At 34.6% G+C, this 15,869-nt stretch overlaps 1 protein-coding gene across 1 annotated transcript in view; it reads left to right on the forward strand.

The window, feature by feature from the left end:
- The window catches only part of ARHGAP15 (Rho GTPase activating protein 15), a 563,492-nt gene that overhangs the window by 250,469 nt on the left and 297,154 nt on the right, over positions 1–15,869 (forward strand). Inside the window, exons 6-7 of the mRNA XM_063076301.1 lie at positions 10,108–10,206; positions 11,444–11,573. Coding sequence (XP_062932371.1) covers positions 10,108–10,206; positions 11,444–11,573 — 229 coding nt within the window. The remainder of the gene's footprint in view (positions 1–10,107; positions 10,207–11,443; positions 11,574–15,869) is intronic.

The raw sequence follows: 15,869 nt of genomic DNA on the forward strand, positions 1-15,869 counted from the left end.
TTTTGAGTAAACAGTAATTTTCCCCAGCGGGAAGAATTATAATTTTTGCACACTTTGAGGAAAAATTCTTCAACATTTTCAACTTATTTAAACCTATAATTAATGGAAATAGAGAAAATTCCCTTCATTCATGAACTTCCTAATTACACAGATAGTTAATCTATTATCCTTAATGAATGATGATGCCAGTTTCATAGATAGCAAAATGTAGATCATCAAGCTTTTGGGTAAATACAATTTCAAAATTATCAGAAACTGAAAGTAAGATTTCACTGTAGTATTACCTTTACTTCCTGAATTACGTCGTTTGGATCCCATACAATAAAGACTTACTAATTGATTTCTGAAATCCTCACCTAATATTTGTTCTTCTGCCCTGACCATATAGCTAGACAGTAGAGAAGGAAATAGATACCAGTCTTCCCTGTAATCCATACACTCTGCAAGGCCCACTGCCAGTTCCTTCATTCACCAGGACAAAGTGGCATTAATCCTTTGGGAATAGTTCCTCTGTGCCTTGGCTGATCTATGTTTACTAGCACAACACAGAGGTGCTTTGTTTATGTCTGAGAAAATAGTTATAAATCACACTTCTTTGGATTATAAATATGCATTTATCTTTAGAATATATCACTAACTGAGTCATTTCCATGTAAATATTGCACCTCTTCAATATAATGACGATAATAGAGGCTGTGAATCCACAGATTTGCCCAAGTGCTCCCTTTTCGATAACTGAAAACATTTAAATCGCAGAAGCTTTAACATCCTATGGGGAGGGGCAGACAGACATGTCAATAGAGTCTGTAGGGGGATTGTGGTGCAATTTCTCAGTTGGTATGTTCTGGCTGTGCTGTGACTGACTCAGAGTAGCTCCTCAGCTCCTTTGCTCTACCAGCTCTGTCATGAAACAGAATAAGTTTTATGGGAAAGGGTGGGTAACAACACAAGGTAGGTAAGCCAAGCATCTGCAGATTTCCTCCTTCAATCAAAATACTTGCAGAAGTTCTCCAGCTTCCTAAGACTGGTAAAGAGACCAGTTTTTGGTAGGAGGTCCCCCAGGTCATGGAGAATCTACGTGGTGGTGGCCATTCTTACTTGTTGGCATCCATGTCTGGTAACTGTCTCAGTTGTAATTTTACTTGAAGATTAAAGCACAGATTTTTATATGTATCTTCTGTTCTCCGAGTGTAAAAAATATAAAATACACGTACATTCACTTTTAAGTGGCGATATTGTAATTCAGCAGATTTTTGTTTTTCACTGAAACCTGGAGTTGAATTGTCTTGAGCCGGAAGGCATTCAAGCTGGTGTTTTTCACTTAGCTATATTTCTCTATAAGCATCTAATTGTTTCAGAAAGTGATGTACAGTATGCAAAAATCTGAATCTAATGCAAATAAGTCTGTACAGCACTAAAGCTAACAGGTGTTCTCATTAATGTAAGTAGACATGGAACAATTCTTGAATGTTTTATAAACACTCATAATCATGGCCAAATATGTTACAATAGCGTAGAGATACATACTGCAACATCTTTTATTCTTGTTGTGCAATCTCAGCACTTATTAGTAGGAGTTATGTGTGAGTACTTAACTAGTGGCAGCAATACCTGCTTCTGCTTAAATCATTGTATCTTAAACTTAGCTAATACTTTCAAATAGAATTATTAGGATCACAACTATTGCTATCTCCTGCCACAGTTTGCTTGTTGATTAATGTTAACAGTGCTTTAGTGAAATGAACAACTGCAACATTGATGGACAAGAAATAAGCACCTTTGCCTCACTGAGGTTCTCTAAACACTTGACCCATTAACCTAAAGATTAACTCTTAAAAATCTTAAACTCATGTCTAATTTCCCATACTGTCAACTTCTACTTAGAACGAACCATATATAGAGTAAGATTCTTGGATAATCTAGCATAGATTATTCCTGCAAAACACATGGGTAGCTTTGGAATATAGCCAAGAATATTCTATTCTGGGGATATGCATTGAAATACAGACTACTTTTGGTGTTTCCTGGCCCCTCCAAGTTAGATCCTATTGTCTGGAGTCTAGAACTCATTGGCTGATAGCCAAATGTAGTCTTCAAATTGCTGTTTCCAATCTTCAAAACAATTTGCCTACTCTACACTAATAGGGTGTTATCAGTGGATGTCAAAATAAACTACTTATATTTCCTGAACGAATGCAATTGTATTGCAGCCTTCAAAATTTTATTACAATGAAGGATGAGTTAAATATATCAAACGATGGAATGTTATGCATTCACTGAAATGAATAAGGTAGACAAGGTTTATCTATTTACTATTTTCTTAGTGCCTCTTATGTGTGGGTTGTTCAGCCAGGCACATACACAATTGCCATTGGCTCAGGGTTGTAATCACAATGTAGAGGGAGAAACAGAAACATCAACAGTGCATTGCAATGTAAACCACTTTGTGCTATGAGAAAGGAGAAGCAGGATATCGTGAAAGACCTCAGGGGGGACATCTATTTCAGAGAAGACTTTACTGAAAGATGACATCTAAATTGATTTGAATGATATGACAGAGGAAGTCAGAAAGTTCTGTGCAGCAGGAACAACCTGCTCTAAGGGAAGATATGAGAATTAATTTGGGACAGCTGGAGAACAAAATAAATTTCAGTATGGCTGGATCATAGAGATGCAGAGGGAAATGTGGAGTGGGGGAACTTCAGCACGGATAGGTGCCAGAGCACACAGGGGCTGGCAGGCTGAATTAAAGGTGGGCACAGCATGGCAACAGCTGTGGGGAATTGCAGACTGACATCAAACAGAGGAATGTGACAATCAGATCCAAATTTCAGAGAGAGATCACTTTGGCTGCGATATGGTGGAGAGAGCAAAGGACATTGTAACTATCTACATGGGAGATGATGGTAGTATAGATACTTAAATGCATAAGAAATTTTTATAACATTATACATGATATTTTCATTAAAATAGAAACACATATATAATGTTTATGCAGGGGCCAAAAAGGAATAGAAGGAGACACAACAATTTAGTATATCTTGGGAAAAGGGAGATTTTGTGTTTGTATTACACACCTGAATTTGTTAAGATGTTGTAAATTGAGCATTACTTAAATAATGACAGTAATAATAAAATCATTCCAATTTGCAAATGCTGGGGACAGCAGGATTCCCAAATGACATGTGACTAGTCAAGTGTGCACAGTGAACGTAGGTCAGGCTGGAGACTGGTCTGTGGTTGGCAGAGAGACTGACTGGTAAGTACCAGCGGAACACAAGACCTAGGATGATTCCTTCACCTAGAGACAACTATTCCCCCAACTTTAAAAATTAACATTAAGAGCATTAAAACTCTAAGCTGATATCTTTTTACACCAACTGCTTCGATGAGTCACTTTTTCTGTCGTTTTTCATCTAAGCACCACAGGCAAAAGTTTTAGTGTAGCTGACTGCAAAACTGTGGAAACTGCTAAACTATCTACTAATTACTCGGATAGTATTCTTTCATGAATATGGAGAAGATTGTTTCTCAGTACTTAAAATATTTTAACACAGATAAAAGAATGAACCTGAGTTTTTATTTGCTTGTTTGAAATGAATCATGGGTTTTGATATTTTGTAAATAAACAGAAAGGTAGAGTGGGCAAGTGGTAGGGAGCATGAACGTTCACTACAGGGCCAATTTTATTATGCAGAACAAATCTCTGTTGTAAGAATTCATGGACCAAATTATTTGGGTGTGAAAGGTACAGCTCAATTTCAATTAAAAAGCATTGTTTCTTGAAAGGTTGGCCTTAAACCTTAGATTTCAGAATACACTTGAGGTCTGTCGTGTACGTAGCTCAACATTTGTTTGCTTTCCATTAAATAAGAAATTGCTTACATGGGCAGGTTATTTTGATATGATGATACCACTGAGGGTTCCAATAAATGTACATGCAAATCAATCAACCCCAAACACATTGAAAACATATCCAGTAAACATCTGGAAACTAATGAACACACATTTGTTAACACAGGGGGAGTTGTGGAAATGCAGGATCCATTGGTAGCCTGGCTTATTTAGTAGCATGTGGATTTAGGAACATTTCACGGAGTCAGAAGAAACAGGGTAATTATAACATAAGGTTCAACATCTTTAGATGTGTAGAACATTTTCCGTTCCTTAAAACAAATATTCCCTAAGAAAGTATAAAACATTTTTCTGACTTGCAAAGTTTTTGCAGTCTATCATTTAAATTACTTAAATAAAGGGAGCTTTACTGCTCCCCAAAGCTGAGAATATAACACCCTCCATACATATTAGCTTGATCTTCTTGACAGACCAGAAGAGTGTTTGTGTGAGCCAATTAAAACAGAAATGGATCCCTGGTGGCTTGTTCCTCTCACAACTTCTGAAGACTGCTATCATTGTTTGCTAGGGTAACCCTGGATAAGGCTGCTATCCAAAGTAAACAAACTTTTCAAAACTTTCATGACAGATGGGGGTTACAAATGCATTTTAATAAGAGAGTTGCCAAAGCAACTTTTTTTTTGTAATCAGCCTATATTTACTTAACATCTAGCAACATTGGGAACACAAGGCAGATACTTTCTCACAAAATGCTTTCACAAGTAACATTTTTGGAAAGACAAATTGAAAACCTTTTACTTCTAACTGATATTTTACCCTTAGTTTTATGTTAACTTTGCTCGACGTGTTAAGAAAAATGTTAGGAGCTACTCAAGCCAGATTGTAATTTGAGACAGACATGCAGTCTGATAATGTAATTTCTTTGGTGGTCATAAACACCTTTGAGACCAAGTAATTTAACTATTAGTATAACTATGACAACCTTCATTTGATCAACTATATCAAATGTGGAGTGTGATGCAAGAATAAAAAATGTGAATCTGTGTTTTGTTTTGTATTTAAATATTACTGCTTTGATTTTAGGTCTTGCTATCTCAGTACAATGTAGCCAAAATATATATCTGCATTTTAGGTGGTGAATATTCGGTACAGTTATAGCAAAAAATTAATATATCAAAAATAATTCATCTTAACTTCAAATAAATTTATTATATTTTGACATAACTTTTTATTCTTACTTAATTCAATTCAAATTTAATGATTTAATCATGAAGTCCTAAGTATCTCTAAATAAAATAGAAATTAAATTCCATTGCTCTTATCCAGTTATTTCTAGAACCACTATAGCCATATCATTTAATATGTTTTAGGGTTCTTTGGATACTTGGCATATCTTATTATACATTTCTTGTATACAGTTTTGGCTTCATTAAGATGAAATAACCCCTCAAGTTTTTAGTCAAAGACTAATTCTAAGCAAAATATGAAAGAAATTTATTCAAATGTAGGATCGTTTTAGTCCTTTCTAGGATTTGAAGGAGTTTTTGTATGCCCCAAGTCTGTCTTAGATATATTTTTTCACAGCAAGAAAGTGGTTGTTTTGGGGGGGAAAAATCAGAGTAAGGATTTTGGGTAATCTTTTAAAATTGTGCCATCTTTAGCATAACAGTAAGGAAGCAAGGAACTTTTTCTAAAGTCACTATTCCAAATTTCACAACTGAAACCAAATCTTCATGGCCCTTCCCCCACCCCAAGTCCTTGACTGTACAGGACTCTTTGCTGAGAACTAGTGAGCTAGAAATCAAGATCTTTGTAATGTCTTAATTCTATCATTTCAAATGATGCCAATTTAATAGAATGGCATTCTCATTTTCCTCATTTGCTTCATTTTCTTCATTTGCAAAATTACTTTATGATAGTGGAGGGAAGCTACATTTGAAGAATGTTTATTATGTGCTTTGAGATCATTAAAGCTGGTATCACTTTGCATACCAAGTGGTAGTATTTGTATCCTTAATATACTGAAGTTCTGGTACAATCAACTTTTAAAAAATAACATATCATGACCAACAATTTATGCATAATTCCAGGATGTAAATGTGTCTGCAGTAATTACTCCATCCTCTGAAATCTTGACACGAGCACTGTCTGTGCCACTCACACTGGGACTTAGTATAAGCCATTTTCTATTGTTATTTATCCTTACATGCATATGTCCTATTTATCCAAACAGATTTTGCGTTCTTGAGGATGAGGGCTGTGTATCCCTAACATCTAGCAATTTGCCTCGTACTGGATGGATGCTTTGATTAAAAGTCATTGTTGATGATTAGGAGGATGTTCAGTCCTGAACATGTCCTCTCAGTCCCCTAAATGGGGAATTATTTGTGGGTCTTATTCTGTAATTGGAAAGGTGGTACTATCCAAGAGAGGGGAGCAAAATGTCACTTATTGTCTCTTGCATCTTTGGTAATCACCCCATGCACAGGTGAGGAGAACTGAAAAGGAAGAAGCTGACAACATTTAACCATCAGATATGTTTTGCTGATGAGGTATCTATCAATAGCATAAAGCTATCCATTGATCATCATCATATTAATTTGGTTATTATTTGGTTATTATTAAAGCCAAATATCATTTGGTTATTATTAAAAGACTGGCAATAACTAAATTAAAATGTCTACAGTATTTGCTTTGCATAGTTATGAGTGGTTTTAATTTGATTCTTTGTTACCTTTATTTGTCTTAACTTCTCCACAATAAATTTGTATTATTCCTATAATCAGAAAAAAAGTGAAATTCTGAAAAGGTTTTGTTTCTATTCTAGTAAAGAAAAGTATGGAAATGTTTAATAGTATCAATGCCATTCTACATATTAATTTCTCATTTGAATTAAAATCTAACACTCTTAAATCTTACTGCCATAATGAATATCGACAAGGGGGAAACAATTGACAGTACTGGAAAGGAGAATACTTAAATAAATTTAAACACTGCTCCTTAAAACTCTCTTAAGATGTTTTAAATTAGCATGACAGTACTCCATTTAATTAAAATCTGAAAAACAAATGTTTTCCCTCTTCATTTCTTATCAGCGGAGTTTGGAGCTTGTATATACCTGCCTCCATCTTCAGAGGAACCACACAAGAACACAGACCAAGATTCCAAGCCCAAAGGAAAATCATTGTTAAATTAATACCAAAAAGCCTTAAAGATTATGTCTAGTCTACATTTGTCATTGAGCATGCTTATATAATTTCCTGGGCATACATTTGTTACCAGCAAGAATTCAGATGGACTCTTATTAACTGCAAAAAAGTTTGAGGCATATTTCCCCAGACGGGTACTTGAAGATACTTTTCATTGACAACACTAGCACACTTCATTAAGACTGCTTTTGTGCCCTGGTATTTCCCTTCCAAAAAATATGACCCAGTGGAGAAGAGAGATTTCAAGAAACATTCCCTTAGTAGGATTCTAAGCAAAATGGAGACCAGCAGCTCTTATCTAAACCTGTCATGTTTTCTGTAAATTCTTCCTTCATACCCTCACGCTGACATCTGTCACACAGGCAAAACATGATATAGAAAGAGTGCATTAGCATGGCTTAGTATCAAATCCTTTATGTCTGTTATTAGTTCTACATCACTTTAGATTGTCATCATGAGTTGTTCAATCAAAAGATTTACTCAAAGCTAACATTCTTTACTGATGTCTTTTTTCCCCCAAGAGTGTTGAAAATTCGATTGTTCAAAGTGCAAATATGATTCAACAAACCATTTATCAGAAATTCTAAAGAGGTAATGTAAAAAAGTGGATTGAGAAAGCTGAATTAAATGGGCATTACCAGTCAAAGATTTTGAAACTACTTTCCTGTGAGTGACTGGAATGGAGCAGAACAAAGTCAATTACTGACTGTAATTAAGAAGTGGATGCATTTAAACTGTAGAGAGCAGTAGCAGACTTCTCCAGACTGCCTGGTAACTCGAAAGATTAGTGGGAAGACAGAGTAAAGGATGTGAACTGTATCTCTCTGATAGTATGTTTTGAATGAATTGTATTCCTGTAGTTCTCCGATCTAGCTTCCTAAAAATGAATTTGTAAATCACTGATTATGTATGATTAATGCGGTAATGTATTTGGACAAAGAAACTTTTAAAATGCATTTTGCTTTTCCTTGTGTTAGCAGTAAAAGATCTCCTTTGCATTGCATAGCATGCACCCAAAATGCAAATGCTCTGCTGAAGTACTTATATTTTATCACTGTTTGAATTTACTACAATGAAAACTGAAATATGTTGGCTCCTTTTTAAACCCTCAGAATACAGTAAATCTAATTATGTTTGTTTCTTGTACTTTAAAAATGTTGTTCCTTTTTATAATTTTAATAATGGTTTATTTATACTGGCAGAGAAATATTCTATTAGAGTATACATTATGCCTGGGCTAATTCATTTTTCTTTGTGTATGTTAACAAAGTGTGACGTTATATAATACATTCATAATCAAAATATTTAAATTTAGATTAGGATGAAGGTAGAGGTCAAGGACACTACCAGTTTTCTTGTGTTGGTTAGAAGTGACTTTATATTTTTAGATTACTATTTCTGAGGCAACACTTTATTAAGCAAATATTTGGAACTTGATGTAAGTAAAGAACATTGCAATGGTGTTCGGATAATTAGGCAAACATCAGCTTAGCTGTCTTTTACTAGATACATAAAACAGAGGACTATTTTGAGCCATCCCAAATCTTACATGCAGTTTTATTTTTTTAAAAAAAGAGAGAAAGAGAATGATTGGCTCCGGTAAACTGCCAAATTCTAATGTGGGTAATTAAATCCTATTATTTTCTAGTCTTTCACTTCTTATAATTGCATACACTTTGGACATTTCTTCTCCTCATGGTGGTAGAGACTGAACTTGATATTGGAACCCATTTGCTCAAGAATGGTTAGTACTGAGTAATGTAGCATCTCTATAGAGTTTTTCTGAAAATAACTGACAAATGAATATATATGCACATGTGTAACCAAAGATTTCTTTAAAACACCAAATCATGACCATTAAATGTTGCCGTAAGAATCACTGAAACCTTCAGAGTGAGCAGTTTTGGGTCATAATAGTCACTTTAAGGTCAAAATTATAGAGACAGCCTGAAGCATGATTTGTGGTTTTCTGGACCTATGCCACATTTCAGCATTCACCTCCTCTTTAGAGCAAGTACAGCTGAATAAAGGTGACTGGCTCCTGATTGAGTATTTTGAAATGTCAGTCCTCTAAACCTCTGAAGCCTTACTTGATGTGTGACAGTAGCCGGGAATGTTCATCTTCCTGTTGCTACAAAAAGTCAATAATACAAAGAGAAAATCTTCACAGTTCAGATTGATGGCCTAATACAAAAAGTGTGTCCACACCCACTCTAATCAAATTCTTCTCTAAGTAGCCTCTTATGTGGGAAACCAAGAGCATTGCTCTGTTTCTTTAGGGTCACATCCTTCTCTCACAATTCTGGGGAGAAAAAGATTCACTGTAATGAAAAATGTAGAATTACACCCTGAACATTGCCAACTACTTAACAGCTCCAAGAGTTGGAAAGCTGGATGGTCATTTGATAAATTCTCTCCGTGAGAGGTTCAAATATGTAAATGAACTTTTATTCTAATATACTCTCTTTGCAGGGAAAGTGGTCCTTTATTACTTTCCTATAGATCTTTGTGATAGGAAAGTAGAAACAGCCAAATGTTATTCAGCTGAATGACCTTTTGGATAAGTCTGCATCAGTCTTTTTCGTAAATAATCTGTTTTAGAGCCCTCTGTAAAAGGAAATCAAATATAGAGATACTATTAGATTTGAAAAAGACAAACAGGAAAGAGCCGAAAGTGCAGAATGAATTCTGACACACCCGGGTGCATTTTTCTGCGGGTTCTGACTTAAGTGTGCACCGTCTGCATTACTCTGAACTTCCTGGCTTATTTCTTCTTAAGTCAGAGTAATTCAGCTTTAGCCCTACTCTGAGTTAATCGTTCTATTATTAAAACAATAATGTATTTGTTATGACATGAAAAAACAGTTTATAGAGAGCAGTTCAAAATGATCCTAGCCTTCCAGTTTCCAGAAAGACAATTACTGGAAAATAAGAAAATATTTCAGTGTATTAAACTGTGTTTTTCTTAAAGGCTGTATTTTTTAAATGTGAGAAATCTATTTTACATGGTTTCCTTACCTGTCAATTTTTTTTTTTTTTCCAGATCACAACAGTATCAGGAAATGAGTTCCTTCTACAGTCAGATATTGACTTCATCATATTGGATTGGTTCCATGCTATCAAAAATGCAATTGACAGACTGGTATGTATTTGTTTTGGCTGTTACCTTTATTAATTAAAATGTAGTCATTTAAATCTTATTGTTCAGGCATGTAACACACGTGCATTTAAATAGATCCTATGGACTGAAAGATATTGGGTTCTTTTAAGTTTAAATAGAGACCACTAAAAACCTTTTCAGCAGACAGGATTTGTGGAACTAAACGTCATTTAATTTTTCTCTTTCGAAAACCTAGAGCATTCCTTTTGTTTTTTCTTCTGAAATAACATGGACATTCATTTACTTGAGGCTATAAAAAGCACACAAGCACTTAATAACTACTGAATTTTTACATTTTCAGTATATGCAGTCTATAATACATATTCTTGAAAATAAATACAAATGTACTTAAGACCATGCTCACTGTTATAATACCAGAAAACAATAACTCTTTGTACTGATTTTTATTGTTCTTCCAGCTAACCTAGACTGTTCTTCTTATGAAAATTACATATCTAGAACTTTATGAAATTATCCCACAACACACATTCAAAGTATGGTTTTTAAAAGAGCCAAATTATTTAAAACTACTCATTTCATACTGACTCTAGACTCAACATCTAATTTTAGGACACTAATATTTGCAAAATTTTGAGGAAAAATTATTCTTGAGAGTTTTAAACATGGTATACAATAGGAAAATACAACATTGTCTTTGTGATGTTATTAATATTTAATTGCTATATTTCATTATATCATTTGGGGACTAAAACTTTAAAGCACAAAATAACAAATTGACTTTTTGCCATCATCAATACAGTCTCCTTAGAGGTAGGGGTGTGTGTGTGTGCACATTCACACACATTCACACACACAGTTTGTTGCCTTTAAGAGTGAACTCTGCGACCAATAGAATTGGCTCTATTGTTTATAAGCTGTGTGACCATAGGCAAATTACTTTTCTCTTTTGGCCTCAATTTCTTCATCTGGAAAATAGAGATGATGATAATACTACCTACCTCGTAAGATTGCTGTGATGATTACTTGAATTAATGCATATAGAGTGCTTGGAATAATGCACAGCACTTAGAAAGCACCATACACATATATAACCTATAATTAAGTGTGAGTGTTGAGTTTAGCATAGAGGCTCTATCCAAAAATAATTATCTTATTTCAAACTTCTCCTTAAATTCAACATCAAAATAAACTACAAAACTATTTGCTGTATCTTCTCTCTCTATTAAAACTATTTGGTTTAATTGTTTGTTGTTTCCAGCCAAAGGCTCCAAGTTGTCCATCAAGAAACCTGGAATTATTTAAAATCCAGAGATCCTCCAGTACTGAATTGCTAAGTCACTACGACAGTGATATAAAAGAACAGAAGCCAGAGCACAGAAAATCTTTAAGTGAGTATTTTCTTTGACTTAGTCATTTTAATTTTGTCTAAATGCAGTGCTTATGAAATATAAATGCTTTGAAATAAGATGTAAGCCAAACTCATACTACTCATGGAAGATTCGTAGCCATTTCTTGGACAGGGATTCATGCACTGGAGGGCAGTCTGTGGGCACTTTGCTTGCAGTGTTGTTAGTAACGCCTTTTGAGAAAATAATTGTTCCAAGGTTATGGTCTCTGCTTACAGCACATCTCCGAATCTCTGAGTAATAGCCAAGAGGTTAAGTTTGGTGATTGATTTTGAGAGTGGGAAATGTCAAGCATCTCCAAACCTTGGTATTGCTGACTATTTGATTTCTGTATATTAAAAGATATGAATGACCACCAGAGTCGGCCCAACTTTAAGCCAACAGGCTATGCAACTTTCCACACTTTCAGACCACCAGGAAGATTTAGAAATGTGCTTTTCAGGATTGCTAGAAAATGTGGGGTGTGAGTTAGATGTCCTTCAAGGTCACATCTAGTTCTAATATTCTAAAAGAGCTGAATTTGGAATTTCAAAAAAACAGTCTCACCACTTGCCCAGTCATCTTGAGTATATTTTAACCTTTTCCCAGCCTTCTTCTTCCTCAATAAAAGAGGGTTGTTAAAACACATCACATGTATCTCACAGAATTGGTTTGATTCTCAGTCTCCAGAAAGAACACACAGATATCTTTGGAACCAGAGAAAATCAATTTCACAAAGTTTCAAAAATTATGGTACTATACCTAGCTAGCCCCAATCTTCTGAATCACCATTTTTTCTGCCATTTTCCTCTGGCCGAAGATCAGTATAGTTACATCTTAGCTTTTTTAATTTAAGCAGAAGTCAGTAAATTGAGAAGGGTTGCTAATGGAATATATATACATGTACATGTACACAAGTATGTATACTAGATGATAATATGTATATACACATGTATGTGCATTAGGAAAGATATATGCATACAGACATATACACATATATGCACACAGACTCTAACACACATATGACAAGGAAGAGGGAAGCTATTTACATGTGATAATATGTCTTCCAAAGCTGAATCATTGTGAGCCACAAATCTAGAAATTGCATGAGAAATTAAGAGTTGAAGCACCCTTTCAAAATTAAGTCATTATTCAAAGACCCGTGTCATAATTTTCAACAACTGCTGAATATTTAGTTAGCCTGTTGTGCTAAGTTGGAGTTTAAGATTATCAGTGTTATTGTCTGGAAAATGCATGGCGCACTTGTAGAAAGTTAATAATGCCATTTTAAAAGATTTTTCCATATGATGATACAGTTTGAACTTATTTAATTTAAAGAACATTTCCCTTTCATTCCTGGTCATTTTTCCCTTTGACTTCATATGGGATCAGATATATGTAAGATTTCAGAATTAGAATTCAGTTGTGAGTACGTATTTAATACTAATTATATAAACATTTTATAGTAGATATTTGAAAATATGTGGTACAATAACTAGTAGATCTGCATTCTCAGCTATAATTGCTGGGAAGGAGATCTTGGCATGCTTCTAAAACCTGAAGCTATGAAGAAAAAGGCCTGCAAAAATGTGTTTGAGAAACACTGAGGCTAATGGATTCTGTATTGAGCAGTAGTCACTTAAAAATTTTTAGGATGCAATTGGGGGAAAAAAATCCTACAGATAGAATATCAGCTCTTTCTCTTTAGAACTTACTTTTAATTGGGAAAGACAATTATTTGTCTTAAAGTATTTGTCATAAATTGAGCTTAAATTCAATCCCAATTAAAGATAATGTAAGAAACACATGATTTATTCTAACCATTTCAAGATGTACCTAATTGTTTAATGATCCCATATTCACTTTTTACTTTGAAGTTAAAAAAAAAACTAGAAAATATTGATCACTTACTGTGCACCAATCCCTGTTCTCACTGTTTGTTTTATATAGACTCATTTAATCTTCCCACCAACCCTATGAGGTAGGTATTATTTTTAACCCTGTTTTATAGATGAGGAAACTGAGGCCTAAAGAATTAAGGTAACTTGTACAAAGACATGTTTCAAACCCAAGCAATCTGACTTTGGAGCCCGTGCTTTTAATCATTATACTATAGCAAAGTGAACACATAAAAGGTAAACTTAGTTTATAACAACCTTGGACTTGGGTAGAAATAATACATTAAAATAACATACATAGATATTAGTAAACTTAAATTGGGACCCAAAAACTTATCAAAAGAATTAAAACCAGATGTTCTCTTTGGGCTTTGATTTCACTATTAAAATTAAAAAGTCATTTAATCTTTAATGCTAGCCTCAATTTTAGAAAATGCTTCTTTTTGTATCTTGGTGAATATGTATAGTTAGAAGATTTTTTAGGGCTAGTATATTTTTTGCAATGTAAAAGGCGAAAGATTTATGCGATCTGAAGAGAAACCAGAGTATTATTTTTTGCAATGTAGGACACAGTTGATATCTATCTATTACTCTGAATTAAGTTCATTCCATATGTATGTATTCATTTTCATCTGAAAGGCATAATGATTGACCCACCCACACAATATCAAATTAGACTATGCGTTTGAAATAGTGATTGGCATATTTTATATTTGATGCTTTTTAAAACGTTTTTTTAAGTAGAAAATACCCTGTGTGAAACTCCTCTGATCTCAGTCCTAGATTTGAACACCCAAACTTAGGTTTCTTAAAACATGCATTCAGTTTTATGTCACCCTCTGGAGATTAAATAATTATGTGGAATCAGAGATTCACAGTATCCTCTTTCTTATTAGTAGTCTAAGCACAAACTTTATTGTCAGTTTGCTGCTTTTGGCTTCCTATGCCCTTGATGTTCCCACGAGTTTTGTCGCCAAGATTGTAGGCAGATAAAGCCAGTATTACATTTTTAAAAGGCATGTGAACATCATTAGCAGCTAACAGGTGGTCATTTCATTGTCCAGTTTGTCTGTATAACATGGGAAAAATATGTTATCCCAATGAGTGAATTCAGAAAGTTGTGTTTAAATATACTCTTCTTTTTAAAAATATGATTCTAACCTGCCAACACTATTAAGTACTAATCAGATTATTTTAAGATATCAGTTGAGTCTAACAGACAAGAAGCCAAAAATTCAATGTAAGGGCCAAATCACTGTGGGAAATTCAGGACACCAGCCTGGAATGAGAGTAGGAGAGCAGCTCTCCAGGGAGGGCTGTTATGGAAAGTGGAGAGTCAGTCAACGAAGATGCTAACATGTTTCTCCAAGGGAAGAGAAATGTCTTCCACTGATGGCAAGGGGAAGAAAAGCCCAAATACAAATCCTGAATCAGATAGATTGGAGATGTTTTCTAACTTTTCTGAGCTTTATTTTCCAGATCTATAGAAATGCACCTAATACTGTCCTTACAGGATTGTGTGAGAATTTGAAATTAGATATATAAATACTTATCTCACAGCAAGCACTCAATAAGTAGGAGCTCTTATTACTAACCTCAATGTCCCCAAGCAGATGGCACCAAAACAAGGAATGAGCCAAGGGTGGTGTCTGATGGAAGACTGGAGCAAGGCATATATACTTGACACCCTGCTCCCTAAGTGTACAGAAAATAGGGGAGGAAAGCCGGAATTGGATATGGGAGTCATAGCTGCAAAAATCTAAATATGAGCATCTGGTCTTTCCCCTGGCGACTCCCCAGGTACGAATGGCAGCCAGGGCACTCTTGGGAGCAGCATACCAGGAAACAGTAGAATGGAGCCAAGAGACACTTTTGATTTTTTTTCTGCCCAGAAGAGCATGTCATTAAGAAGTTTTAGTTGATGGAAAGGATTCAGCATCCACCCATTTCACTATTCCTTTAGAAAAAGCTCTAGTTTATTCATTCATGCATGCATTCATTCTTCCTTTTTAAAAAATTTTTTGTCGAAATGTATTGATTATACATATTTGTGGGGTACAGAGTTATATTTCAGTACATGAATACAGTGTGTGAGGATCAAATGAGGATAATCAGCATATTCATCATTACAAAACTTGATCATTTCTTTGTGATGAGGACGTTCCATCTCCTCTCTTCTAGACATTTGATAACATGCAGTAAACTGTTGTTAATTACAGATGCCTAGCTTAACTGTACACCAACAGAACTTATTTTTCCTCTCTAGTTGTTTTGCTTCATTAACAAATACAACTAAAGGTGCACTATTAAAAGTCTTGACTTCATTCATCTGTGCGTTCAATTTTTTAAAAAATATTTTTGTATTTAGGTTATGCTTTAGTAGGAATATATCTCATGCCTA

The sequence above is a fragment of the Cynocephalus volans genome, chromosome 1, assembly GCF_027409185.1.
Source record: "Cynocephalus volans isolate mCynVol1 chromosome 1, mCynVol1.pri, whole genome shotgun sequence".
NCBI classification, from domain to species: domain Eukaryota; kingdom Metazoa; phylum Chordata; class Mammalia; order Dermoptera; family Cynocephalidae; genus Cynocephalus; species Cynocephalus volans.